The sequence below is a fragment of the Theropithecus gelada genome, chromosome 16 (genome assembly GCF_003255815.1).
Source record: "Theropithecus gelada isolate Dixy chromosome 16, Tgel_1.0, whole genome shotgun sequence".
NCBI classification, from domain to species: Eukaryota; Metazoa; Chordata; class Mammalia; order Primates; family Cercopithecidae; genus Theropithecus; species Theropithecus gelada.
The window spans coordinates 52,386,698-52,413,857 of NC_037684.1; the positions used below are offsets into that span (position 1 = coordinate 52,386,698).

General features: G+C 61.1%; 2 protein-coding genes across 2 annotated transcripts in view; one reads left to right on the forward strand and one right to left on the reverse strand.

Moving 5' to 3' along the window:
* The window catches only part of ENGASE (endo-beta-N-acetylglucosaminidase), a 13,872-nt gene extending 6,607 nt beyond the window's left edge, over positions 1-7,265 (forward strand). The window contains exons 7-14 of the mRNA XM_025363701.1: positions 643-808; positions 1,756-1,859; positions 2,219-2,327; positions 2,494-2,684; positions 3,270-3,418; positions 3,964-4,072; positions 4,348-4,462; positions 4,661-7,265. Coding sequence (XP_025219486.1) covers positions 643-808; positions 1,756-1,859; positions 2,219-2,327; positions 2,494-2,684; positions 3,270-3,418; positions 3,964-4,072; positions 4,348-4,462; positions 4,661-5,077 — 1,360 coding nt within the window. The 3' untranslated portion in view covers positions 5,078-7,265. The remainder of the gene's footprint in view (positions 1-642; positions 809-1,755; positions 1,860-2,218; positions 2,328-2,493; positions 2,685-3,269; positions 3,419-3,963; positions 4,073-4,347; positions 4,463-4,660) is intronic.
* A 3,290-nt stretch (positions 7,266-10,555) lies between these two features.
* The window catches only part of RBFOX3 (RNA binding fox-1 homolog 3), a 91,311-nt gene continuing 74,706 nt past the window's right edge, over positions 10,556-27,160 (reverse strand). Inside the window, exons 3-12 of the mRNA XM_025361909.1 lie at positions 25,060-25,197; positions 22,450-22,503; positions 21,560-21,652; positions 20,022-20,082; positions 16,122-16,175; positions 15,746-15,878; positions 15,119-15,158; positions 13,998-14,059; positions 13,012-13,090; positions 10,556-11,248 (exon numbers count right to left, since the gene is read on the reverse strand). Of these exons, the coding sequence (XP_025217694.1) occupies positions 11,204-11,248; positions 13,012-13,090; positions 13,998-14,059; positions 15,119-15,158; positions 15,746-15,878; positions 16,122-16,175; positions 20,022-20,082; positions 21,560-21,652; positions 22,450-22,503; positions 25,060-25,197 (759 nt within the window). The 3' untranslated portion in view covers positions 10,556-11,203. The remainder of the gene's footprint in view (positions 11,249-13,011; positions 13,091-13,997; positions 14,060-15,118; positions 15,159-15,745; positions 15,879-16,121; positions 16,176-20,021; positions 20,083-21,559; positions 21,653-22,449; positions 22,504-25,059; positions 25,198-27,160) is intronic.

Genomic DNA, 27,160 nt, shown 5'->3' on the forward strand with positions numbered 1-27,160 from the left:
AAAAAAAAAAAAAAAAAAAAAAAAAAAAAAAAAAAAAAAAAAAAAATACAAAAAATTAGCTGGGTATGGTGGCAGGCGCCTGTAGTCCCAGCTACTCGGGAGGCTGAAGCAGGAGAATGGCATGAACCTGGGAGGTGGAGCTTGCAGTGAGCCAAGATCGTGCCACTGCACTCCAGCCTGAGCTACAGAGCGTGACTTCGTCTCAAAAAGGCAAAGAGTTCTCTTAACATCCTGAGCCTCAGCAGACACCATGGATGGTGGGCGAGGGTTTCAGGTCACCATCTGGGGTTGCTTCCTGCCCCTGGGGGACAGGCCATGTCCTAGGTCCTGGAGGTAGCTCCCAGCCTGTGAGTTGCAGGTACCTCTGAGTTCTAGGAGGGCAAAGGCTGAGACTGTGCAGGTGGAGGGGGTGGCCCTGTCCCTCTGGGCTCTAGGAGGGAAAGCCTGCTGTGGGTGGGGTGGGGTGGGGTGGCCCCGTCCCTCTGAGTACTAGGAGGGGAGGGGCTGAGGCTGCGGGGTTGGCGGGGGATGGCCCCGTCCCTCTGAGTACTAGGAGGGGAGGGGCTGAGACTGTGGGGTTGGCGGGGGATGGCCCCATCCTTCTCCGCCTGGGCCTCACAGCAGGTCCTTGTTGCTTCTCAGGGTCTTCTTTGATTCCTGCGACGGCTTCTTCACCAACTATAACTGGCGGGAGGAGCACTTGGAGCGGATGCTGGGGCAGGCTGGGGAGCGCCGGGCTGATGTGTACGTGGGCGTGGACGTGTTTGCTCGGGGGAACGTGGTCGGAGGCCGATTCGACACAGACAAGGTGGGTGGTGGTTTCCACCCAAGGGCCAGTGGCCCAGTGCCTCCCGAGACCTCATTTCCTCATGGACCTTCCATTCCCGTCTGCACCTCAAAGGAACGACAGCAGCCGTTCTTCCCAGAGTGGGTACCCTGCGGCACTGAGAAGCAGGGTGTCCTGCCCGGGCCAAGCCATGTCCCCACTGAAACCCCTTTCCTGGCTATTTCTACAATTGGATAATGTATTTTTGTGTGGGTGTTACCAGACAGAGGCGCGCTGTTCCTCCGCTGTCTGGTCCTCGGCGGGCCTAGGCCTCCTGTCCCAGCTGTGTTCCTTGACCTTCCCCCCAAGGGAAGCCTGTGCAGACGCAGAGGGGCCTGCAGTGCCTCTCACAGCCGCTCGGGGGTGAGGAAGGGGGAAGCGCCCAGGGTTTGGGGAGTGGTAGGAGTCATGGCAAGGGAGCATTTTTTGGCGTCATACCAGCACGGAGGAAGGAGTAGGACTGGGCCGGTGCCCCTGGCGTGGGATGCACAGGGCTCTGCCTGCCTCTGGCTTGTCAGTCCTGCCCCTTCCCAGAGCCCCAGGGATGTTCTCAGCCCTTAATTTAGCTTTAAATGAGTAAATTAATCCGATAACTAAAGAGTCTCTTTACTGCCCGTGATTCTGATAATCGAATGAGGTGTGCCAGAGGACGATGGGACCGCGCGGCCACAGCCAGTTAGCACCCAGCTCCTGCCCCCGCCCTTGCAGCATCGCTGACCGCCTCTCCGGCGCCCTCTTCTGGTCGGCTTGTGGAATGACGGGGGTGATGCCCAGCAGCCCCCAGGTGCAGCTAGGAGGGAGGGGTTGGACAGCTTTCCCCTCCCGTTTCCGAGCTGCCCTGAGAGCCCCCACCCCACGTCACTGGTGTCCAGGAGCCTGTCTGGACTCTGTGGTCCTGATGTGCCCAGCGTCGCCCTCTGTCTCCTCAGTCGTTGGAGCTGATCCGAAAGCATGGGTTCTCCGTGGCTCTGTTTGCCCCCGGCTGGGTGTACGAGTGTCTGGAGAAGAAGGATTTCTTCCAGAACCAGGACAAGTGAGTCCTGCCCTCCTGGGTGCTTAGTGCAGGCTGATGGGAGGGAGGGTTTCTGGTTTCTCTGACAGGATACGTTTGTGCTCTTGAGTGACCCTTCCTAAGCCGGGGGGTGGTTAAGGCAGGATGATGGGGGAAGAAACCAGCACCCTGGCTGCTTCTAGGCAGGGACCAAACCCAGCGACTGCTTCCTGCAGACTTGTGTTTGCAGCATATCTGCAGCCAGGGAGGCTGCAGTCCTCCCAGAAGTCCTGTCTTGGAGGGTGCAGGATGGCCTTGAGTTTCCACCAGCAAGTTTGAGGGACACTGAGAGGCTCCCTCCCTTCCTCCGGGCCGAGCTGTTGCCCCCATGTCTCTGGCAGGTTCTGGGGCCGGCTGGAGCGCTATCTGCCCACACATAGCATCTGCTCCTTGCCGTTCGTCACGTCCTTCTGCCTGGGCATGGGTGCACGGAGGGTCTGCTACGGCCAGGTGGGTGGCGTCTTCCCTCCATGTCTGTTCTCTGGCCTCAGCTGGGACAGGTGGGAGGAGCCTGGGACTTGCCAGCAGGTGTGGTGGTGGTCTTGCCCTTCCCTGCCGCTCCGGGCACACCTGCTCTGTTGGCCTCTGCTGAGTGCCCCTGTTCTGCCCTTTTCAGGAGGAGGCAGTGGGGCCCTGGTACCACCTGAGTGCCCAGGAGATCCAGCCCTTGTTTGGAGAACACAGGCTGGGAGGGGATGGCCGGGGCTGGGTGAGGACGCACTGCTGCCTGGAGGATGCCTGGCACGGAGGCAGCTCCCTGCTCGTCCGGGGTGTGATCCCACCGGAGGTTGGAAATGTGGCTGTGAGGTGGGTGAGTGATGGGGGATGGTGGGTCCACCAGCTTCTCCCATCACACATGGTGGCCGTGGAACTGGACAGATGGGGCAGTGGAGGCCAGAACAAGGACAGAAGACAGACCCAGATTGGTTTTTTAAAATTGTGGTCAAAAATGCATTAACATGAAATTTACCATCTTGACCACGTTTAAGTGAACAGTACGGGAGTGTTATTCTGCGTACGTTGCTATGTGACAGATCCCTAGAACTGTGTCATCTTGTAGGACTGGACTCTCCCCATTGCACATTAGCCCCCCATCCTCCCCCAGGCCCCGAAAGCCACCCCTTTACTCTGCATTTGTGAGTTTGGATACTTTAGATGCCCCATATGAGGGAATCCCATATGGTATTTCAGAACTGAGATCTTTCAACCCATAAAAGAATCTGGCCTTGGGGTAGGGCTTGTCCCCTGGCCACGGACAGGAGCATGATGTGGGAGTGTTTGGCACCCAGGTCCTCTGTTCCTGGAGGGAGGGGCTGGCGGACGCAATTTGGAGCTGGCTTCGATTTCTCAGTGGTCTCTCCACGGCACTCACCACAGGACCTTTCTCCCCAGGTTATTTTCCCTGCAGTCCCCAGTGCCACCCAAGATTTTCCTGTCCATGGTGTATAAGCTTGAGGGGCCCACGGACGTCACGGTTGCTTTAGAGCTAACCACAGGGGATGCCAGCAGCTGCCACATCGGTGGCATCTCAGTGTTGAACGGTGAGGCAGTGGGGCCCAGGCCTGCCTCTGCCCGGTGGGGAGAGCTCAGGGGAGAGAAGTGTGGAGAGGCTCCTGGGGTGTGGGGAGGAGCTGGTGTGGACAGTGGAGGGTAAATCCCGCCTTTGCTGGAGTCAGGGCAGCTTGTGGTTGAGGCCTGGACAGGGAGGATTCACTTCTCAGCCACACCCTCTGCCCTGTGGCCTCGTCGGCAGCTGAGGCTCCTGTGCAGGGTGGACATGGGCCCCTTCCAGAGACCTGAGCTGCACACAGGCTTGCTGCTGACCATGGCGAGGAGAGGGTCGAGTAAACGGGGTGGGGGAGACAGCAGGCTGGAAGATGCTGGGATGAGTGAGAGCGTGGCTGAGCCCAGACATGCGTTTCATTCACCGAGCTCCTCTGGAGCCCTTCCTGGTGGCTTCTCCGGACCTGTGAGCCTCTGGCCTAACCGGGCGGTCTTCTCTGCACTCCTGGGGCTCCCTTGGCGGTCCTTCTCAGTGCCTTTTCCTTTGAGATTCTCCCTTTGCAAGTCCCATGTCTTTCTCCAGCAGAAACAAGCTCAAGACACAGCCTCCGACCCCTCCGGGTGCCCCCTACGAAGCTGGCCAGATGGGTGGGCCGCTGCGGCCGGCAGCTGAGCAGGGGCTGGGTCCAGCAGTAAGTCCCTCTCCTTCCTCACGTCCCTCACCCCACTCAAGTCTCTGTTGGGAAACCCCAGAGCTGGAGGGATGGAGGGGCCCTGGGCTGGTCTTCAGGTTTTGGGCAGCTCTGAGACGGAAGCCCAGGACAGCTGCTGGGAGCCCTGCGGTCGGCCTAGGGTCCCCACCGACCCTGGGACGGATCTCCCTTCTGCTGTGGCTTGGGGCCTCTGGACGGCTCACCCCAGAGCCGCTGGGCTGAACCCGGCCTGTGATCAGCCCTTTCGCCCGCAGCTGCTACGAGGTGAGCCTGCGTGGGTGCCTGCTGCTAGACCTCCTCGTTTGCTTCTCACGGCCGCCAGGTAGTCGAGGGGAGGAGAGCTTCACCTGTCGGCTTGGAGAGATCCAGGTAATGCTTCCCAGAGGGGCTCAGGCTGGGCTGGCCGTTTGTCCAGCTAGAGTGGGGGTGGAGGCTACCCCAGGCTGCTCCCTTCTCAGGTTCCGTGGGGAACTGGGGTGGAGGAGTCAGGGAGGGGAAATGTGTGGGTGGGGGCGCCCTCTCCCTGCCCCTGGGCGTCCAACCGTGCTGAGCCTTCTCTCCTGCCAGGTGGTGGACGCTGTCAGCCTGCTGGCCCCTCTGCCCCAGGTGGAGACTGTCACCATCTCTCAGGTCCGCTGGCAGCTGGCCGCCTCTGAGCGGGAGGGGCCCCCTGCTCTGCTCCAGCTCAGCTGCACCCTGCACTGGTCCTTCCTCCTGTCACAAGTCCGTTGCTTCCGAATCCACTACTGGGGAGGGACGAGTGATGACTCTCCGGGCAGGGAGCTGCCGAGGCCAGAGATGCCCACGTTCCTGGGGTTGGCTTTTGCCACCCAGTACCGGATAGTGGACCTGCTGGTGGAAGCCGCCGGGCCCGGTCAGGATCGTCGCGTGGAGTTTCTGGTGGAGCCTGTCCCGAAGGAAGGGTTCCGGGTACCTCAGGCCGAGTGGGGCAGGGCGGCTCTGCTTTATTCAGGCTCCGCATGAGTGGATGCTAAAGCCGGGTGGTCTCCTGGCCTCGGGCTGAGGCCTCTTCCCGGCTCTCTGCTCCTGGCCTGCGCTGGACCTGCTACGTGCCGGCAGTGGCGGCGAGACCCCGGTCCCGGGGCTGGGGGAAGACCCCTGGCTGAATGCTGTGGTTTTCTGGCCGGGGGCAGTGGAAACAGGAAACCAAGCAGTGGGATCGCAGTGTTGGTTACTACGAGGCGAGTGGCGGGCCCTCTGTTTCTGCCTTGTCTCTCCCCATGGTACATGGTTCCCAGGTGAAAATGAAAGGAGGGGAAGAAATTGAGAAGAGAAAATTCTATAAAGAGTATTTCCTAATAGGCTGCAAGACGCTGATGCTGAGAATGACATTTTATTTCCTGCAGATGAAACTATTAGAAAGGCTCTTAGATTGTGGCAGGTAGGCTTTGGAGCAGGCCCCAAGACGTTTCTGAGGATGTGGACGAGCTACAGCAGCTCCTGGGGTGGGGCTGCCTGCGGGATGGCGGGAGAGGATGCCCCGGAGAACCCTCCTCGTGGTGGGAAAGGCCCTTTTCCCTGAGGATTGGGCATTCCGGGCCAGCCGGCGCCGGCTTCGTGCCTCCACGTGGCCAGCCCCAGCTGCTGCGTGTTTCCTGGTATTGGCAATTTACCGCGCTGCTGCGTGTGAGGTCATCTCCGGAGCGTTTTCAGCAGCCCCTGGCTCTGCTACGCTTCTTCCGGGCTGTGGGCTGCAGGGAAGTGGCTCTGGGGCAGTCTGCACTGTGGCCCTGCCTCTGCCCAGCAAGAGGCTGTGGGCTCTGGACAAGCTGCCCTTCAGGCTCGGGTAGCGGGTCAGCCCAGGCAGGAAGCAGCACCTGCCCCCCACGCCAGCCCAGCCCCAGCCTGCGTGCAGGAGCTGCAGGACCCGTGGGGGCTTTTCCAGCTACTTGGTTCCTTCACGTCCTCCCTTCTCAGCCTCGTTCAAGCACCGGGGAGACCTCCAGGCTTACCCCTTGAGCAGGAGTCAGCACAGGTGCGTGGGGGATTGAGGGAGGCAGGGTCTTCACCACAGGCCCCTTCTTCTGTCCTTCCTGCTCTTTCTTCTCGTCGCTGCCTCCCCTCTGCCCAGGCCTCTGCAGCTGCACAGTCCCTGCTACACCTGGGCCGCCTGGGAGGCTTCCTGGTGTGGTGTCTGGACCCCACGGCCTTGGGTCATACTGCGGCTGGTCTAGGTGGGGTCTGTTGTGGTCCTTCCATGGTGTCAATGGCCTGAAGTCCCTTGCTTTTGGGAGGTCTCTCACCCCCAGGCCACATAGGGCCAGTGGTGGGGGTTCCCTTGGTGTTGGGCAGCGCTGAGGGCTGGGATGCTCTGTGACCCCAGCTGGAGCCCACACCTAAGGGCTGGCATCATCATTTCACCCTGCAGTGAGGGAAGAGGCCACCAGGTGGCAGCACAGCCACACCCGTTCCCATGTCCGGAGGAGGGCAAGGCTGGGTGCTCGGCAGCCGCTCTGAGCCGGGGCTCCTTCCAGGGGCTGAAATCCACCTTTCTCCATCTTCCCTGCCTGCCTGGGTACTTGTGCCAAGTAGAGAGTCCTGGGATTAGGGGTTCTATGCTCTTGCCTAATTAGGAACATTCTTCCCTGTCTCACGTGAGTTTGCCAAGGATATGGGGCAGGAGGCGTCCTCTGCTGACCCCCCTGCAGCCTGGAGCCACCCCGGGGACTGTCCTGGGTGGAGGGCAGGTGAACACAAGCTGCTGCCGCCTGGAGCCACTCACTCGACATTTTTCAGCTGTGACCATTCCCGGGCGCTCTTTAAGCCTTTCTCTCTCATTTGGAACTAGGGGGAACCAGGAAGGGGCTCCTGGCCCGTGTCCTCTGCAGCGAGGGTTGTGGGGGGCGCAGCATCCATGCCTTGCTGCTCGTCTTTCATGAAGTCTATTTTTTAAGTGCTGGCTCCCCCGAATATTTTATGCAGAGGAGGGAAAATTTATAGTGGCAATTATTTTCTCACAGTCTGGTGAGCAGACAATTAGGAGGAAGGGGGCCTAGCAGAGCGTGGCGTGTGGCAGAATCGCACCGCCCCGGCTCCCCAGTCCCACCGCCATGCAGGGCTCGCGTGCGGGAAAATTAATATGCCAGCGTTTAGGCCTGTGCACCTCTGCTGGGTGTAACTGCTCCGAAATAAATGGTCTGACATTGTGAAATGTGCAGTCGAGTCCTGGTGTGGTGGAGCACAGGCAGCACCAGCCCAGCGCTGGATGCTGGCTCCCTGTACAGCCCTGGCTCCAGCCCCAGGCTTCTGAGCTCTGGGTTCAGGTTCTGCCACTTGCCTTCCCATCCCCTCCTCAGCTGACCCTTTGCAGCTGTGCTCTAGCTCCTGGCCACCTTCCAGGAGGGGTGACAGGCTGGCGAAGTGGGTTTACCTTGAAGCAACATGGCTCCACATGGGCCCCAGCTCGGGCTACACCAGGGGTGCAGAACTTCTGTGCCATGTCCCCCCACCCTCCCAGCTCCGTGCTGTTTCTTGCATTGGGTTGACCAAGCACAGCTGTGTGGTCACCAGGTGTAACCCTTCTGCCTCCTGGGGTGCATTCTGCTCTGAGGTCACACTGTGTCCAGCGCACACTGTAACCAGGAAAGAAGGGACCAGGGCTGGCCTTGACCTGAGTCCGAGAGGCAGGCCAGGCAGCCCAGATCTGCCATGAGCTGCCACCCACCCAGCCCGTCCTGGGGCAGGATGCAGAGGACCAGCCTGGACTCTAGGATTGAGACTGGAGTCTTTTGCCTAGAAGGGCCTTCTGACGCCACTGCCACCTGGCTCCAGGCCAAGGCAGGGCTGCATCCCATCCTGGCCCCGATCCTGCAGCCTGGGCTGCTATGCCCTCCACCCACCACGCCCGGGAGCCGCCACAGCATACAGAGTTGTCCTGGTTTGAAGAAAGAAATCTTTATTAATCATCTTAATAATACTGTTAGTTGGAATGGTCACACCTTGGAAGCATACAGAATGGTAAGAAAGGAAGCCCGGGGCTCGGCTGCAGTCCTGGGGATCTGAGTCAGGGGGTTGAGCTGCTGCAAGAAAAGGGTCCGGAACAGCAGAGGGGACAGGGGGCTCTGTACAGAGGACAAAGCCAGAGGCAGGGCGTGGGGCTATGTACAACGGGAATAGAAAAGGAGAATTCCATTTCGATAGCTTCAGTAGCTGATGCTGAATAGAAAGTGAGGTGTATTTTTAAATTTTTGACGTTTCATGAGACAGTGGAGTCACGTCGGGAGCCTGTATTTTTTGCTGCTTCCCTACTTCAGTGCTCCCTGCCTTGCCAGGAGCTCCTCCCTGCCACCTGCTCTGCTCCTCCCACCAGGTGAGCTTGGCTGCTCCTGCCACCTGGACACCTGCCTTGGGAGCAGTGAAGGGGCCGGCCCAGGCTTCCCCATCCCTTGCCCTTCCCATGGGCCTCTGCTCTGGCTGTGCCGGTCCAGGCCCACAGCCACTGAGACTCCCAACCTTGAGGCGCAGCTGGGCACTGGCCCGTCCCTGGCCGCCCACAGTGGACTGGGCTCGCAGGGGAGCGGCAGGGAGGGCTGGGTCCCAGCAGGCAGCACGAGGTCAGCCTTGGTGTGCACAGGCCCCAGGTCACCTCCAGAAAGGGAGAGGTGGCCAGGAAGAGCAAGTCCTTGGCCTCAGGGCCCACTTGGCCACACTCGGAGGTGTGAGGAGTGGCTCCTGGCTGGCTGGACTTCCTTCGTCCTCCCATGGAGCGCCCCTGAGTCCTGGAGCCATATCAGCCCTTCCTGTCAGGAGTTGGTCCCGGGGCTACCGTTGGACGGCTTCCTCACCAGGCTGGGGGCACGGGCGGGACTGCCGGGCATGAGGGAGGTGGGACGCAGGGGACACGACACGAGGGTGATGGGGCCCAGTGGAGCCCCTGGGATGAAAGCTGCCCGCACCCCCCAGCCCCGCCAGCCCCCCGGCACAGCTGGCCACAAAGATCAAGTCTTGCTAGCAGCACCTCCCTGCTCAGGCCCCGGGCCTGCTCTGCCGCCGCTGGGCTCCACACTGCCTTGGGAGTTGGGGGCTGGGAAAGGAAGACTGGATGGAAAACAGAGCCCCCCACGGGCCCCGCAAGGGAGGCCCCTTCCCCTCCAACTCCCCCACTGCCTGAGACGGAGGGGCATGTTCCCACTGCGCTGCCAGCCAGGACGCGGTGGGGCCGTCCAGTCCCGGGGCCGCTCCTCGGCGCCCCTGCCGGCGTGCTCCCTCGGTGCGGGCGTGTGGCCAGGACGCGGGACTTGGACTTGGTTGGATGCCTCTTGGTTTGATTGGTTTTTTTTTGTTGTTGTTGCTTGGATCTTAACATCTTTTTTTGTTTTTTTTGTTTTGTGATTTTTTTTGTTTTTTTGTTTTTGCCCTTCATGGTCCGAGAAGGAAACGGTGGAAGGTTTCACTACAACAGAAACAGAAAGGCAGGACTTGCAGCTTCCCAGGGGGGAGGTGCGGCAGGTGTGAGGGCGACAGGACCGCGTGGCATGGGGCCCCTGGCCTAGAGTCCTGGCGCCGCCACACCTGCCCCCCAGCTTCCAGGACCCTGATCTTCCAGGGGTGAGTGTGGGTGGATGCCAGGTTGAGGCCCAGGCAGCCCGGGATGGGAAGAGACACCTGGGGCCATGAGGAGGAGACAGAGCTGAGCAGGGCAGAGTGAGTGGAGAGGCTGGGCCAACACAGGCCTCGAGGTGGCCTGGATGAGATAGCAGAGGGTGATGCTCTGGCCACGGGAGGTGGGGGAGCCGGACCCCCCACGGCGAGGGCCTGGTGGGTGGCAGGACTTCAGCCCTGGCTGGTGGGGAACCCACACCCTCCAGCTGGCCTTCTAGCCCCAGGAGCCCAGCCATGGCACACTCAGAACCTGAGGCTACTTTTCCCTGTCATGGGGGTGCAGGTGTGTGTGCCCCAGGCCAGCCCCAGGAAAGGACTGTGCCTGTCTTGGCTGGCTTTTCCCAGGCAGGCCAGCAGCTGCCCAGGGCTCTGCTCAACTGAGGTCCCAGCCAGCGTCTCCCCAGAATCGCCATGCGCCGGGCTGGCCAGTCCCAGGGCTGAGGAAGGAGCGGCCCGCAGGCCACAGTGCCCTGCCCGCAGTCTCCCGAATGCAGGGAGGGGGCTGACTGGCCTGTGCTCAGGGGAGGGCCTGAGGAAGGGTGCATTCTGCCCCTCATTGGCTCTCCTGCTGAGGACCCCTCCTTCCGGAATATACCCCAATAAAGACATTTCGGAGCTTGGGGACAGGGAAAGTAGGCTGTGCCTCTAGGACAACCCGTCCCTGCAAGGCTGGCCTGGCCTTGGCCCTGCGGTGCTAAGGGGCACCTTGGGGGGGGGGGCCAGGACACGCCTTTCCACATTTCCATTTTCTGCTGCAGCCGTGTTAAGGAGTCGCGGAGACTGGCGTGACCACGGCAGTTTGCACACTACGCGACATGCTTGTGACTAGTCGGCAAGAAATATCATCAATAAAATTTAATTAAAAACATTAATTTCAGCTGAATGGGGCAAGGAGGGGCGTGGCTACTCCTGTGGTTGGCTGGGTGAAAGCCCGCGGGAGCACCCTCAGGCCGGGGAGACCCACACTGGGTACCCGGAGCCCCTCCCTCCCTACATCAGGGTGCTGGATACTAGGGCTGTGGCACGGGGCTGGCGGGGTGGCTTTGGGCGAGGCCCTGCCGGGCGTTTCTGTCGTTCTGTGCAGCCCAGGAGGCCGGGAAACGTGGCTCTTGCCCTCATAGGGCACTACCGCTACTCCTGGGTCGGGGGCTGCCTGGTCTCCTGGCCCAGCCTGGACCCCATGGTGTGCATACCGTACCTGCAATGGCTCGGGTAGTACAACATCAACAAAGTCAAAATAGGAAATCACAGTTTCAGACATACAGGAAAAACCAGGGTCAAAGACACACACACCAGCACAGGTGGGGTGGGGAGACCAACTGGCTGGAGAGAAAAATCTATGGATTTTAGCGTCGCAGAGGGCCAGCCGTGCGTGGCGCTGACCGGGAGGGGTGCACTGTCTTCTGGTGGCTGTGCCTGGTTTTGGGCTGTTGGGTTTGGTGTGTAATAGACAGTCAGTGTGAATGCTGTTAGGGGCTGGGTCTCTTGCTAGTAGGGGGTGAAGCGGCTGTACCCTCCTCGGCAGAGGCTAGCCTGCAACATCAAAGATGAAAAACAGCCAATCAGTACCGTCTTTTGGAAGAGGGGAAAAAGCAAAAAGAAAAAAAAAATAAGGAAAAACAAAAAGAGAAATAGCTAAGTCTCGTTTCCTTTCCCTCTATATTCCTTGGGGAGAAGAAGTTGGGCTATCATGACAACAGGAGGGGCGAGGACCTGCCTCTGACTTGGTGGTCTCGGGCCAGTGTGGGGGGCGCTCTGGGGTCATGGCCAGCAGCGCTTCTGGGTCACTTCTCTGGGCTCAGGCCTGGCCTCTCACTGTCCTTATGCAGAGGGGGTCCCAGCTCGGGCCCCACCTCCTTGTACCCCAGCAGGGCGACACAGGGCATCTTCAGGGCACTGAGGGACCTCCTGGCGGGTTCCTGGGCCTTGGCTGAAGAGCCTGGGGCCACTGAAGCCAGCTACACTGGGAGAGGCAAGTCTGCTGGGCACAGCACTAGAGACCTGCTCCCTGGGGGGGTCTCTGGGTCCTCCTGGGCCCACCTGGAGCCCAGCCCTGTCCTGCTGGGGAGAACGGGTCCTGGATGCTCCAGCTCTCCCATGTCCTGGGCTGCCCCCAGTCAGGGAGGGCTCTGAAGGGGCCTCCCACCCTGCTACCACCCAGTTTTGTCAGAAAAGGGATGAACACGGCAAGTGCAAGAGAAGAACAATTGGGGAAAAATAGAAAATCTTAAAAAGTGAAAACACAAGAGGAAACCCTCCGTGCATTCATGAAAGCTTTTAGCTTGCAGCTGCGCGGAGGGCCCAAGAGCCAGGGTATGGCACCTCCATCCGGGTGGGGCCATGCCAGATCTGCCCCTGTGGCTGCCCGCAGCCACCACAGGCTGCTGGGGGTGTCTGAGGCTCATTACAAATTGAAAAGGCAAGTCAAAAATTGGAGGGAGTCATCAAAACCAAGGAAGATGGGGAAATCCATGGTGCCTCTGAGCCCCCCCCTCCTTCCTCCCCCAAGATGTTTTCATCTTTGATGCTGCATGCCAAGCTAGCTAAAACCCGCGTTCACACCCCGGGGCTGGGGCCAGTGGGCACAGGAGGCAGGTGTCTGCTGGAAGCAGCTCTGGGTGCAGAGTGAGCTGGGCTGCACGTGTCGACAGCTGGCCACACACACACACACACACACACACACAGACACGCCACGCCGCGCACCTCCCCGCCCTGCCCCTTCCACCCCACAGCCTGAGGGAGGAGACTGGGGCAGAGCAGGCACTGTTTCCCCAGGACCCCAGGACCCCCCAGGAAGCCAGGAGCCAGGGCCTGGTGAGAAGCAACCGGTAGCCCACGCTCCCCTCCCGGATGTGAGGGGGCTGCGGCAGCGCGAGTGGGCCGTGGGGATGTGGCGTGGGCAGAAACAGCCCTGGGGCCTTGGGAGCCTCTGCTGGGAAGGAGAGGCGGCCCTGGTTTGGTTTCTTAGGTTTTCCTGGTGGAAATGGGAATAGAGGGGCCTCAACAGGACTTTATCATAGTGATGGAGCTCAGGGAAACGGATCGGGCACACTGGGGTGCTCCCCAGAGGACCAAATGGTACGGTGGGCTGACCAGCCATTCAGCCTGCTTCCCCACAACTGAGAGGGCGCGAGGGGCTGGCCCTCCCCTCATCCTAACTCACATCCAGGACATGGGCCTTCCAAAGTCTCCGGGACCAAGGCACTGGTCAGAGGGCTCGGCCTCTCCCCCAAGGACCTCGCCACCCATCCCCAGCTGTTAGGACTGGCACCCAGGGCCGGGCCCGGGCTCCTTACCATGGTTCCAATGCTGTAGGTTGCCGCGGGCCCGATGGTGTGATGGTACGGGTCGGCAGCTGCGTAGACTCTGCCGTAACTGGGGAAGAGTGTGGGAGGAGGGTGGGGGAGGGGGCAGGTGAGGGGCAGCAAAGGCCTCTCACCTCCTCCCAGAGGCTACATGGGCACCCTCCCCTCCTGTAAGGCCTACCCTTCCTTCTTGTTAGGAAGGAAGCTTCTGGAACACAACAGGCTGCCCTCTCAATATGCCCACAGTGTGCTGACCCTGACAGGAGGAGTGTGCTCCACTCAGTGCTACGTGGAGGAGGATGGCATCCTCATGGAGCTCGTCTGCAGGGAAAACAAACTTCCACCCCAAAAAGAACGGGTAAGTGCTGGGGAGGGTTTTAAGAAAAGAGAGGGAGGATCAATGGGGAGGGACCAGGGACACTGTCCCCAAGAACATGACACCATGTCCCTCATGACTTTCAGCAGTTTGTGCAGGAACTCTCAGCTCCTTAGAGGGCAAGGCTGGGCCATGGTGCCCTGTACACCACACTTCAGGGAGATGGAGCCGGGGCTGCCGGGAGGGAGGGGGTGCAAGCGGTCCGCAGGCCAGAGCGGTGGAGCTCAGCTGCCAACAGGCCAGATGTCCAAGGGGAAAGAAAGGCACTAGGCTAGGCTGCCCCAGGAGGAAGCACTCAAGCGTCTGCCTCCAAGACAGAAAGCCACTGTGGGCACGGGGCAGGGGGTGGGGACTGGGAATCAGAGATGCTGTCTCCACCTCGGGTTTCCACAGCCTCCCCATGTGGCAAGCAGGAAGTGACTGAAGTCAGGGGCTCACTGGCTCAAGGGCCACACTCAGACCTGCTCCCCTGTCCCGACCCTGCTCCACCAGGCCTGGAAGGGTGGCTTATGCCTCCTGCCTGTCTGGGCCCAGCCCCCGAGGGATCGGTGTCCGTCTTCTCCCCACCCTGCTCCAGAACAGCACCGGCCCTTGGCCTCACCTGTCGCTGTAGGCGGCTGCCGCTGCAGCGGGCTGAGCGTATCTGTAGGCTGCGTAGCCTCCCTATAGGGTAAGTGGGAGGAAAGACAGCAGAAGGACTTAGTGGGGCTCCCCAGGGAAAGGCTGAGTGGGGAGAGACATGGGGAGAGACAGACCCGGTGTGGGTGGGGCCCTGGGAGGGACTGCAAACCTTTCCAGCCTCCCAGCCTTGGCTGGGTAAGGATTAGGTGGTGCCTGGCCTGGGAACCTAGTTCTGGTCTAATGCAGGACCGAGGACTGCAAATGGCCAGGTGGCAGAGTTTGGGGCGAGGCAGGTCTGCCTGTCCACTCCTTTCATTCACTCATTCATTCACACACCTATGTGTGCACTCCACACACACTAGTGGGTACCCATGACTCATCTGGCTGGGTGCTAGGCCTTGGCAAAGAAGAGGTGCCCACAGACCTGCCACCAGGCCAGTGAGGCCTCACTTGGATGCTGAGGGGCTAGGAGAATGCACAGTGACTCTGGATAGTGTCCTGGACACCAGGAAGGGTCAAAGGTAAAAGGCACAAGAGGACGTGAGCTCAGATGATGTCCTGGCCTCACATGAGCAGGTGACTGAATTGTGGGCAACTGCCCAGGACCGAAGGGTGGCTGGGTACATGGGGTGGGGTCGTCAGTGAGTCTGAGACAGAGGAAGCAGCAAGTGTGGCCCCATGAAGGGGGAGAGAGACCACAGGACCCCATCAAGTGGGGTAGGCCCCAGAGCACAGGCACCCAGGGGCCCTGCCTCCTGGCCCCTCTTGAAGCACGTCCTGTGGGTGCCTTAGGGGCTCTCACTGACCGCAGCTTGGTTATAGGGACGTGGCAGAGTCCCACTGCCCCCATTATATGAAGCCTTGCCCATGGGAAGATGCCTTCAGCTCACAGGGCTGCTCTCTTGATGGGCACCGACAACCAGACTGCTGTGCTGGGATTCCTAGGGATGCCACACTCTGGGCAGACATGGTGCCCTTGCCCTCCTGGCTTCGGGGGGGATGGGATGGGAGGAGCGGGCAGTAAGGGAGGAGACGCCGACTTCTCACTGAGACCCACAGAACACCTGATCCCACCCTCCCTCCCGGCGGGGCTGCACTTACATAAATCTCAGCACCATAAAATCCATCCTGATACACGACCCTGGAAGCAAACGGACAAGAAAGTGGTGGGAACGCTGGAGAGGTGGGGTAGGCCGGCTCCGGTGTCTGCTGAGGAGGGAGGGGGCACGGTGCCAGCCCCGCCCATGGGACTGGCATTTTAACAAGCGTTTGCTCCAGTGCCCTGTTTTGGTATAACAATAGAGTAACACCCTTGCTGATCAGCTCCTTTCTCCCACAAACCCCGGGGCCCATGGCCCACCCGACCCCAGGCAGCTGCACCCCCCACCTCTTTAGTGATGGAGGGCACCGGACCCCAGGGAATGGGAGCAGAGCGGGCTCAGAGAAGCCCCTCGCTGACCTCAAGGGTGGACAACGCCCCCATTAAAGCAGACAAGGTTCTGGGGCTCTGAATGTCCCCCTAAATGCCAGTGACCTCGGCGATGCCCACCGTGGTGGGGATGGGAGTGGTGATAATGGAGGCAGCTGCAGGGCTGAGTTCTGGGGCTCCCACGAACCCCCAGGTCTGGAAAGGCTGCCTAGTCCCTCGCACTGCGCAGGGCCTCCCCATTTCCCTCCTCCCCCCCCCCCCCCCCTTTCCTCCACGCCTCCCCCGGCCCAGGTACTCACGCTCCATAAGTCGGGATGGGCGGTGGGGGTGGTGCAGCCCGAAACGTATTATACACGGCCCGGCCCCGGCCCCGAAGATGTGCGCCCCGGTAGGCAACGGCTGTGCCGGTGGTGGGGTAGGGGAACCCCGTCACTGCAGGAAAGAGGGCCCGAGACACATGTGAGAGGCACAGCGGGGCCCACCTGTCCCCCCAACTCTGCTCCAAACACCTAGCCGCCCCCCCCCCCCCCCAGCCCCGCCCCCGGAGCCCTACTCAGGCAACACGGCGGGAGGGCGGGGACGGCCCACCTGGCCCCGCCCCTCATGCCCCGCCCCCGGAGCTCCACGGACCAAGTGGCTGGTCTCATCCCATCTCCGCCCCGCCCCAGCCTTTACCTGCATAGAATTCAGGCCCATAGACTGCGCCGACCACTGGATTTAGCTTCCAGCCTAAAACAAAAGCACAGAGACCTAGTCACTGCCTTCCCCGACCCTTTCCCCACCAAAACCTATGCCTGGGAACCCCAGCGACACCGGTGGAGCTCTTGGGAACACTCCCAGGGCGCCTCCCGCGCCGGGCCCCAGCCCACACTGCCCCAAGTGCTGGGTTCAGAACACCAGGGTCTGCTCCTTCCTGACTCTTCTGCCTGGGGCTCTGCTACGACTCTTCCCCAGTTGTCCTCCTCAGCCTGCCCCTGAGCAACCCTCACCCTGGGCGTCATCCCCCGAAGCCTGGGGTACCCACCTCCCAGAAGAGAATTGGAGAGGGAAAGTGGAACTTATCTACCCGCTTGCTCACAGCTGGGATGAGGGTTTCTGGAGTCAGACTCGGCACCGCCCCACCATCCGAGCTGAAGGTGGCCAGAGGCTGCAGGAAAGGCACTTGGCCTCTGCCCATAACCTCACCCCACTGCCTGCCAAAGGCCCCCCTCCGGCTCCCTCTTCCCAGTGCTGAGTCCTACTCTCACTTTCCTCCCGTCCTCACCGTCCCCCAGAGCGGCCGTCCGGGAGGGTAGCCTGGGAGCAGGTGGAGGAGGAAAAGGCATTTGGACTGGGGATGATCATAAGGATGGGCTGCTTTTCCTCAACACTGTGTGTGAGCCACACAGACTGTTTGAAACTCGCTGGGTCCTCACGCCCTCCCCATTTTGCAGATGAAGGAACAGAGGCCTGGAGAGGCACAGCAACCTTCCGTCACCAGCTGGGGAGTGTCAGAGCCAGGGATCCTGGCCTGCAGTCCTCAGCCAGACCCATGTTCCTGGCCATTCCATGGGTGCCAGGCTGTAATCGGCCTCCCAGCCTCTCCCTTCCTGTAGGTGGGCCAGTCTTCCTCTCCCCCGGGGGCCCAGGAGCAGGGCAAAGACCTGTTCCACCGGGAGGCCTCTGCAGGGGAAACCAGCTGTCTTGGAGTGGGCTCCGGCTCCAGGCATTCTGATAGGGTGGGCAGGACGGTTTCTTGATGAGGCCCAGCCCCTCCCCTCTCCTCAGCATACCCAGGTCTTCTCTCTACAGCATGCCCCGTGGGCCCGGCTCCTTGTCCCTCTGCAATGTGCGGGGAGGGACAGCAGGGATGAGAGCCCACTGGCCAGCTGGGGAGATACATCTGGAGAGAGTGGCAACGGGCCCGGGCCACGTGTGAGCCCGACCCAGATTCTAACAACCCCACTGCAGGGCAGGAAGACCGGAGGCAGTGAGGACGGAGGGTCGGGGTTTGCTCCTCCCTCTGGCCAACTCTTCACCCCACCCTGCATCCCTGGCCCACCATCACACAACCTTGTATCTAGACGTCATTGCTGGGACTTTGGAATCTTCCAAAAAGATAAATCCCAGGTTAGGAGGGAAGAAACTTTTTTTTTTTTTGGGGGGGGGGGGGCGGTTGTCTTGCTCTGTTGCTCAGGCTGGAGTGCAGTGGACAGTCACAGCTCACCGCAGCCTCGACATCCTGGGCGCAAGTGATCCTCGTACTTCAGCCTCTCGAGTAGCTTGGGCCAAAGGTGCCTGCCACCACACCCTCAGCTACTTTAAAAAACTATCTGTAGAGACAGGGTCTCCCTGTGTTGCTCAGGCTGGTCATGAAGTCCTGGGCTCAAGAGATCCTGCCACCTTAACCTCCCAAAGTGCTGGGATTACAGGCGTGGGCCACTGCATCAGGCTGAAATAATTTTTTTTTTTTTTTCCTGGGAAAACCTCCAGTCTCAAGAGCTGACTCTTTACTAGCAGGGCCATGATGGAACAGTCCTGCAGACCCTGACCCCAAGCCCAGACTTCCCCAGGCTCCATCCAGTGGCTCTTCTGGTCCATACTGGGCGAGTGAGACTTGGAGGCTGTATGTGTGCTTCAGATGGCCCTGGGCACCTTCACCTGTTAATTCTGGCTTCCTGGATGCCTCCGCCAGTTATTCTGGCTTCCTGGGTGCCCTCACCTGTCAATTCTGCCTCTCTGGGAGCCTCCACCTGTCTCTGCTGGCTCCATTTCACCGTCTGGAACCCCAGATGGCAGAGGCAGCCTGAAACTGCCTGGATGGCCTGTTTCTACTATAAATAGTTAACACCTGGGCAAACCTGGTGGGTTGGTTTTCTACAATGGAAACCTCCACCCCCAGCTGATGACTTCGAGAGTGTTGGGTAGTGTTGAAGCAAGTCACTTGGCATTCCCCCCCAGAGCCCATGTGTTGGCTTCGGTGCCAACCTGCAGAGAACCCAGGGCCGTCCCACTGCAGTCCTCTGTGCCCAGGCTGATGAAGACATTGAGATGAAACGGCTCTTGCTGCAAAGGTGGGCAAAGGTTCCCACCTCCCTCCATTCCCTGATGTTTCACTGGTGTGGGTTCTGTGCCCCTCAGGAGCTGCACAGTCCAAGGCCATTCAGGGATGGGTCCATTCTGATTTCTGTGCTCCCCTGAATTCTCGTTTCCGCCCAGACAGCGGTGAGTGTGGCTCTTGGGTGCAGAGTGGGCAGCTGGTTCCAGAGATTTGGACGCCCTGCTGGTTGATCACCTGGACCCTGTAAAAATGTCTCCCGCTTTTACTTCCTGTGCCAAGTGCCAGATCATGGAAGAGTCACATCCAGAAAGCACTTGGGATGCTTGCAAAGCAGGAGCACTCCCAAATTTTTAAAAAGAATTGGAGATGTGTAAGTCCTCATAAAAGCAAGATATGAGGCCACAAGAATCAAGTCAAACTTGGGCCAGGCCAGAGTCCCGGCGCCACCCCAGCATCGGACACCAGGAGAAGAGCTGGGGAGCGAGGTGGCGGATCGGGCAGTCCTATCCAGGCTTCCATGCTGGTCGTCACCTGACTCCACGTATGGCCGATCACATGGGGGGCCATGAGAGGCTGGAGGTGACACCGTCTGAGAGTCCATGGCAACAGGGAGACCATCCTGTCCAGGAGCAGCGCTGAGGCTTTTAGGGGCTCCGAGTGGGAAGCTGCTCCCTGGCAGGAATGAGCCGAGGCCCCCAACACACACCTGCTCCGCCCAAAGCAGGCCCCTCGCCTGATGGAGTTAAGACTCGCAGTGGCCACCAGTGGTCCCCTCCGCTTCTCCAGAGCCAGCACTTAGCGTTGGCAGATCCATCTCCAAGGAAGACCGGCCACCTCTGTTTGCAGTGTGGTGCACACACACAAGATACCTCAGTCTCCCCATGTTGTGGACAGCAGGGCTCAGCCTGGGGCCTCAGTGGCCCCCCCGTGCTTGAAAAGCCCCAGGAAGACAGTTCCTGTAATCACATTCTATGAAATCTGAGCACCTCCCCCCGGGCCCTTGCTCATGGCGCTTAGAGGTGTCATTTGTCATCCAGCAGCTCTGGGGGATGGTGTCACTATTTCTGTTTTGCAGATGAAGAGACTGGAACTCAGAGAGGTCTAGAAGCTCACCCAAGGCCCCCCGTGCCCCTGCTGCCCTCCGTGAGCCTGCTCACACCGGGAATTGGTGCAGCAGGTCTCAGCACAGAAGCCTTCAAACTCAAGGCCCTGGGGGAAAGTCAGTCCTAACCCAGGAAGGCACTGCTGTCCCACTGTATCAGAAGCCTGCACGCGTGGCCTCTGGGGGCCAGGCACGCTTGGGAAAGCGAGACTCCAGCGATGGCTGATTGTACGGGGCCATCAGTGGGGTGGGTGGCCCCCAGCTCTCCTCCTGCCTCTTCTGCCCCACCCGCTTCTGACCGGGAGCAGAGCAGCAGCCCCAGGGCTGGGACACTGGGGATGGGGGCTGCTTAGGATCCAGAAGCCTCAGCTCTCCCAGGGCCTCTGCCCGACCAGTGACCCCGGCAGCCTGGTGGGGGTGCCTAGCCCCTTACCGTTGGTGTAGGGGTTCCCCGTCTTCTTGTTGGTCATGACTCGGGCCGTGGCATTATTGACCTGTCCGGAGAGGGAAGGAAAGAGGAAGAGGGACGATTAGCCTCCTGGAAGACCCACCAGCCACTCCTCCCCGCCCCGCCTCCCACCCCGGCCTCCTCTCTCCACCGTGCTGCCTGCCCTCCGGGAGCCTCGGCCCCCACTGCTCCCAGCACGGGCTAAAGCCCCGCCTGGCCCAGGACCCCAGATCCAGGCCTGCTGGCCTGTATTCCACATGGCTGTTCCCATAAACCCAGCCCCAGACTCCCAGGCACCCCAGGACAGCTGGAGAAGCTCCCTGGTAGACTCTCCACAAAGTGTTCTCCAACCAGAACCAGCTAAGAGGCTAGACTCCAGGACGCCCCCTCCTCCCTGAGGCTGCCAAGGCCTAGCTAGGCATGGGCACCAAGATGGCCTCATACCCTTCCTGGATGATGCCCCCCTCCCCCGAGGCCAGAGTCCTCAATGTTGCAGAGCAGAGCTCTCTGATGGGGCCCCTGTGCCCCTGGAGGACGAGGCTGACAGGGAGGGGCTCTGGGCATGAAGTCACCTATTTTCCACACATATGCCCGGGTGAGGCTGTCCAGGGGCAGCCTGGGATGGGGAGGATGAGGCGTGTGTGGAAGAGAGTCGAGAACAGCAGGGGTGATGGGCCCCAGGAAGGGGTCTGGGCTGTTCTGCCTCCCCTGTGTCCTCAGTGTGAGCCCTGAGGGCATGGGGCTGCAGCCTGGCCAAGCCAGTGCCTTCGGAAGTCTGGAAACCTCCTCTCACGCCCTTCACCTCCTGCCTGAGGGCTCTGCCTTGGTGGCTCACCCCAGCCCTCCTCCAGCCACCCTTTGGCTGCCCTGCCTGTTGAGGGACCCAGCTCCAGATACCCAGGCCGCAGCAAGGGAACACAGCCCACTGGCACTCTGGGCCTCTGGGAAGCAGGGGACAGAGCGGGGTGGGTGTCAGGGAGGGACCCAGAGCTCCCTCTCCCTGCTCCTCCTTGGGGCCTGGTCTCTTCCTCTGCCCTGGCCATTGCCACTGCTGACTCTGCTTCTACCCAAACAAGGGGAGGAGTGGGGCTGAGGTGGGAGCAAACTGCAGGGCCCAGACTGGGCCGCGTGGGGACAGGTTGGGGACAGTCGCTGCTCCATGGTGAGCAGGGTCTGGGGATTAATGGCTCCTTGCCCGGGTGTACTGGCCATGGTCCTTGAAGCTGCCAAGCCCCAAATACAGGATTTCTGGGGCTCTTTCCCTGTCTGGTTGGGGACAGGGCCTCTCCTAGGAAAAGCAGGGAAGAGGCAGGGGAGAGGGGACTTCAGGTGAGCCTGAAGGAGTGACAGGTGACAGGGCTTGGCCTGCAGCCAGTTACTCTGGCCTTAGTGCAACCCTTCCTCCCACCCCAGGGGACCCTGGCCAGGCTCTCTGAAGGGTGCGGCAGTGGCGGGGCTGGGTGAGCTGGGGGGCAGGTGGGCGATCTCAGGGCATCCCTGCCGCAGCACACTTATCTGAGCACCTCAATTTTCCGTCCCTCTACGATCGTCCCATTCAGCTTCTCCCGGGCTCGGTCAGCATCTGAGCTAGTTTCAAAAGTTACAAACCCAAAACCCTGTGAGCAGAGGAGAGGGAAGGACAGGCACGGAGAGGAGGATACAGGGTGAGAAAGAGGAGGAAGAAGAGTTGGGGGGGGGGGGGGGGGGGGGGGGGGAGAGAGAGAAGGGGTTGAGTCAGGTGAGTTGAGGTGGAGACGCAGGCAGCCCAGAGGTCTGTCCTAGGGCCACCGGCAGGATGCCAGGAGGGGTATGGGCCCCAGGGGGGCAGCTGCTGGCCCAGCCTGAGCTGATCACCTGGCATCTCCACAGGGACAGGCCAAAGCCACCTGAGAGACGTCATACCTGACCACAGGCCAGGCCGGCCCCCTGAACCCCACCTTGGGGTGGGGGGCCCAGGCTGGGCTACAGGACCTGCAGGGGCAGCCCCCCCACCTCCACCCTCGGAGCCCAGGGCAGAGGGTCGTGCCTTCCCGGAAGGGCAGCAGGGCTTGTCTCCGCTGGACGCCCTCCCCAGCCTGCCCTCTCTGCAGCCCCTCCCTCAAGCCTCCAGGCCAGTGGTCCCCTGGGGTGAGCGTTCAGTGGGCTGGGGCCCAGGCCCAGGGGCCCAGGGCCCTGGGGTGCAGGCAAGAGGTCCTGGTGGCTCAGAAAGAAAAAGCGGCAGCGGCAGCAACAGCACAGACAGCTGGGGTGGGGGCGGGGCGGGTGGGGGTGGAAGAGCGGGGAATACAAGCACCCGTGTCGCTCAGGGGTCCTCGGGCGCGAAGCTCTCCAGGAAGGAAACGCACATTTCACACGTTAGCCTGGCGGGACCTACAGCCGGCGCTGTAAGGCGGCAGCTCCGTGCGGCACCCACCTTGGAGCCCCGCTCGTTAAAAATGATCTCCACGTCTAAAATTTTTCCGAATTGCTGCAGAGACAGAGACAAAGAGGGAGTGGGGCAGACAGGAAAGTGTGGGTTAAGACCGCTGGCCCGGCCGCCCGCTCCACTCCTGAGACGCTGGTCCCTGTGCTCTGCCCTGGGCTCCCAGACTGGGAAAGGAGCCCTGGGACCCCTCCCACCTCTGGCCATGGAGCGGCTGGGACTTGGCCACTTGGAGAGGGCGATGGTGGGGATAGGGTGCCCAAGGCATCACCAAGAGGGTCCTTGGTGTGGTGTGGGGGTAGGGACAGCTCTCCCAGCCTCTCCTGGAGGCCCGTGTCTCCCTTCTGCCTTGGGGAGCTTTTCCTGCCAGGACACTACAGCTGCCAGCTGGGGATGGGGATGGGCACATCACCAGCGTCCCCTCCCCACCCTGCTAGGACTTGACCACTTGGAAAGGGTTACAGTGGGGACAGGGTACCCAAGGCATGACCAACACCCCTAATTCACACTAAAGGGTAAAGGTCTGCTCTGAGACCCTTCTCCAAAGGATGGGGTATGGGGGAGGCAGAGGGGCATGAGTGCCCATTAGGGACAAAGTGCCACAGAGAAGAGAAAGTTCTGGGGTCAGGAAATGGAGATTGAGGCCACTGGAGGTCAGGACCCCTGGTTGGGAAATGGGACCCTCAGGCGTCCCTGAGATGTGGAGAAGGCTGGGCAGGGGGAACATGGGGTGGAGGGTGTGAGGGAAAGAGGGACGCGGAGGGTCTTCTGCCCAGGCCCCCAGGACCCTGCACAGCCTGTCGTGGGGCTGTGCTGGAGTAGGGTGCTGAGCAACAGTGACCTGAACCCAGGCCCGGCCTGTGCAGGACACTCAGGCCAGCTGGGCCATGACGCTCTAATTGCCTTCTTCCCTCCCATTGTTGGCCACGGTCCCCATGGGGCAGCCTGGTCTCTCACTGGTATGTGAACGGCCCCAAACAACAGTTCTGAGGTCCCTAGGGCCCATCCTGAAGCCTGCAGTGCAGGCAACTGATGGGGGTTTCCTAGTCACCTCCACACAGTCCTGGAGGCGGGGGGTGCAGCAAGCCCCAGTGGGGCCAAACAACAATGAAATCTCAACTCTGCCAGGTGCTGAAAAGAAGGGGACAGTACCCCCCGTTCTGCAGAGAGCCAGGAAGCTGATGGGGGACAGTGTCCCCATCCTGCAGGGACCTAGGGAGTCGATGGCAGATGGTGCCCCTGTCCTGTAGGGAGGGACCCATGGAGCCGACGGGATGGTGCCCCTGTCCTGCAAGGACTGAGTGTATGTAAACAGGTCCCCTGCAGGAGGCATCCAGCCAGAGCTCCAAAATGCCATCCTTTGAGGGCAGCCAGCCAGAGCTCCAAAATGTCAGCTGCTATTAAGGGGCAGTCCCAGGCCCAGAGAACTCTGGCCGCTCGCTCAGGACCCAGGGTCAAGAAGGGACAGAGTCCTTGCCATCTGATGATTCTAAGTCATGCCAGCCCTCCAATAAGTCTAAACTCCAAATCCAACCAGGCTGGGATCCTGAGACAGGGAGTGGACTTCTGGGGGTCACGTCAGGGAGTAGGTGGAGGGGAACCTCTCCACCCTGGGGCTGCCAGAGGTGCCTCCAGTCTGCATGGCAAATCCCAGCTGGGTCAGGGTGGCAGGAGGAGAGCGGCTGGGATTCAGGAGCCAGAGGCTGTCTACCTGCACAGCAGAGGTGGGGTGGGCACCGCGGCAGGCAGGGGGAAGAGGAGTTTGGAGGGAGGGAAGAAACGTGGCTGGGCTGCATGGTCCTCTGTGGCCAGGGCAGGCCTGGGAGCCCGGCTGAGCCGCCCAGCTGCTGCTGCTCCCCCACCACTCAGCAGCCCCAGCCCCCGCAGGCACCAACACCTGCTAGGCGCATTCAAGTCCAACAACAACCAAGTGACCAGGACTCGGGGCAGCCCTGCACGTTCTCAGTAACCCCACCACCGGGGCTGAAGGCCACAGTACAAAACCCGGAACAGGCCCACGGAGTCCAGGACGGGCTTCAATTCCCATCGACCGTGCATCCGGTTCCAAGTTCCCCACCCGGGGGCCCGGGGGACACAGGCCCAGAGAGGTTGACTGCCTGGCCCCAAGGCACACAGGAGAGGCCAGGGCTGGGGCTGCTGCTCTGTGGGAGGCCGAGCTGCCCCTCCAGGTACCCTCTTGTGAGGAGACAGGAGCCAGAATGTGGGAATAGGGTGGTCATAACCAAACTGGCTGCGAGGCCCCAAGGCACTCTAGGAAACCCCTGAGATCAGGTGGTCTGGGGACCATGGGTGAATTTCTAGCTGGGAGCAGGAGGAGTGGGGTTTGAGGGGCAGCCACAACAGATCCGTCTACTCCTCAGCTCGAGGCCTTCCTCTTCCCTGCCACCCTCCCAGCAGGTTCAGGTCAGGTGGGGGCTGGGCCCAGGAGGGAGGGAATCCTGGGGCCCTGGAGGCTCCCAGTGCAGTGGGAGGCAGGGAACCCGGAGGAGCAGGTGTGGGCAGGAAGGCAGGGCCTGTGGGTGCCACCCCGGAGCTGGGGCAGGTGTGGAGGGCAGGATGGGCAGGGCCGCGCACACTCACCCCGAACATTTGCCGCAAGTCGGGGTCCCTGAACCGGAAGGGGATGTTGGAGACGTGTAGCCGCTTGGGCTGCTGCTTCTCTGTAGGGTCGGAGGGGTGGAGCGGCTGGCTGTCCGTCTGTGCCGCCTCGTCTGTCTGCTGCAGGGAGAGGACTGGGCTGTGGAGGCTGCCTCTGTGTGCGGGGTTGCCCGTCCCCTCTGCTGAAGGGAGGGCAGGGTCTAAAGGCCAGATTCTCCCCCACCCTTCTGGGCCTCTCCCATCCCTGGGCTGGGATCCTTGGCAGAATCTGGGCAGACAGTTTCCATGAGATACAGCACAGGGACACCTCACACGGAGAGGCTCCACCTCTAGGCCTTTGCCCAAACTCTGCAGGTAAGGCCGCCTCCTTCCCGCCATCCCAGTGCAAGGCCTCCTGGCCTGCTCTGCTCCCTGCTCCCACAGCCCAGCCCTGTCCACAGAGGCTGAACCTCCACGGTCTCTTAGCCCCACTGACATCTCAAGGCAGTTCTGGGAGCCCGACGACCCCACTGGCTTTCAAGTCCTGATGATGAAGTGGTGAGCTGGAGACAGATGTCAGCCCGGCCAGAGGGTCCGCCTGTCCGAAGGTGCTGCCTCTTCGTGTCCCCCCATCCCCGCCATGCTCCTGCTTATTCCAGCCTGCTGCTGCCACTCAGAACCTTTGGGGTTCACCTCCAGAAGCCTCTCCCAAGGCAGAGGTGGCTGAGTCCAGTCCTTTACAGTTAGTCCCCATTTGGACCCAAACGCTGGTGGGCAGATGGGCTCCCAAAGACTTGGGTCTCAGGAAACAAAAGCCACCCAGCCCTCAGCTCCCTGTGAGAAGGCAGGGGTGCCGCCCAAGGCAGCACAGTGTGGCCTCTGTGAGGCTTTTCCTGCGTGGTCTCCTCCAGTGGACTGACCACGAGCTCACGGCAAGCCTGGCCTTCAGTCTGGCTGAGTCTCAGCTGTATCCACAGAGCAGGAACTCCGGACATGTGGCGGGTGCTTCATCAGCATCAGCCGGGTGGATGCACGGGTGACTCTCCGAGGTGGCCATTAGCTCATCACGACCTGGGTCCAGGCCCAAGGGGCGCTACAGTCCAGTTCCATGGATGCAGCCAAGCCGCAGGTGCCAGCCTTGCAGACTGTTTCCCCGCTCAGCCCACTGGCAAGATGGGTGGGTGGCACAGGAGCACCAGGGTGCAGGAGAGGCCCTCGGTAGCGACAGGCACAGGTGGTGGGTGCACACCCCAGCTCCCACGGGGTGCCTTGGAGGGACTCTCACTGTCCACACTTCCTCCAGCAATTTGAGCTCAGCTGCCCATGGGAACAGCAGGCTGACAGTGTACCTTTTATTGGCTTCCTTGGCCTTCTCGCCTCAATTCCACGCTGCCCCTTACGGGTTTTGTGAGATCATCTCCCAAATACACCCTTTGCATTTGAATCCTTGGCTCTGGGCCTCCTGATACTCCCGGTGGACAGCTGGAGGCCACACACAGAGAACCCCTCCTCAGAGGCCAACTGGCTTCTGGGACAGGACGCCAGCCGAAGGTAGGAGGGTCTTGGCTCCAGCCATCTGGATCCTTTCTGGAGTGGCAGTAGAGACTGGGGTCCCTGAGAGGCCTACACTGCAGTCAGTACAAATGGAAGGCTGGTGGCATGGTCTCCCATGTGGCCTGCGGAGCAGAGGCAGCCAGTCTGGGAGCAAGAGAAAAGCCAAGACGAGAGGCCCCAGAGAGCCATTCCCACGCATCTCCAGCCAGGCGAAGCACCTGGCTGCTGGAGCCACTTTCCGGAGGGCATCTGTCGCGGGCCACCAAAGGAGTGCTGAGTCAGGACGGTGAGCGGGGAGCCTGGGGTCACAGTGCCAGAGGCCTCGGCCCATGGCAGAGGAAATGGAGCCAGAGAGGCAGAGCTGTGCCAAGGTCACACTACAGCTAAGTGGCCAGGGCTTGGTCCCTCGACTCCTGTCTGAGTGGCTGTCCGGCTGGTGCCACCCCCTGCACGGCTGCCCTGGTTGTCCTTTCTGGAAGGACAGGCTGCTCCCCTGCATTTCTGCATGTGGTCAGGAAGCCCCTGACCAGGCTCCAGGGCAGCAGGTGCC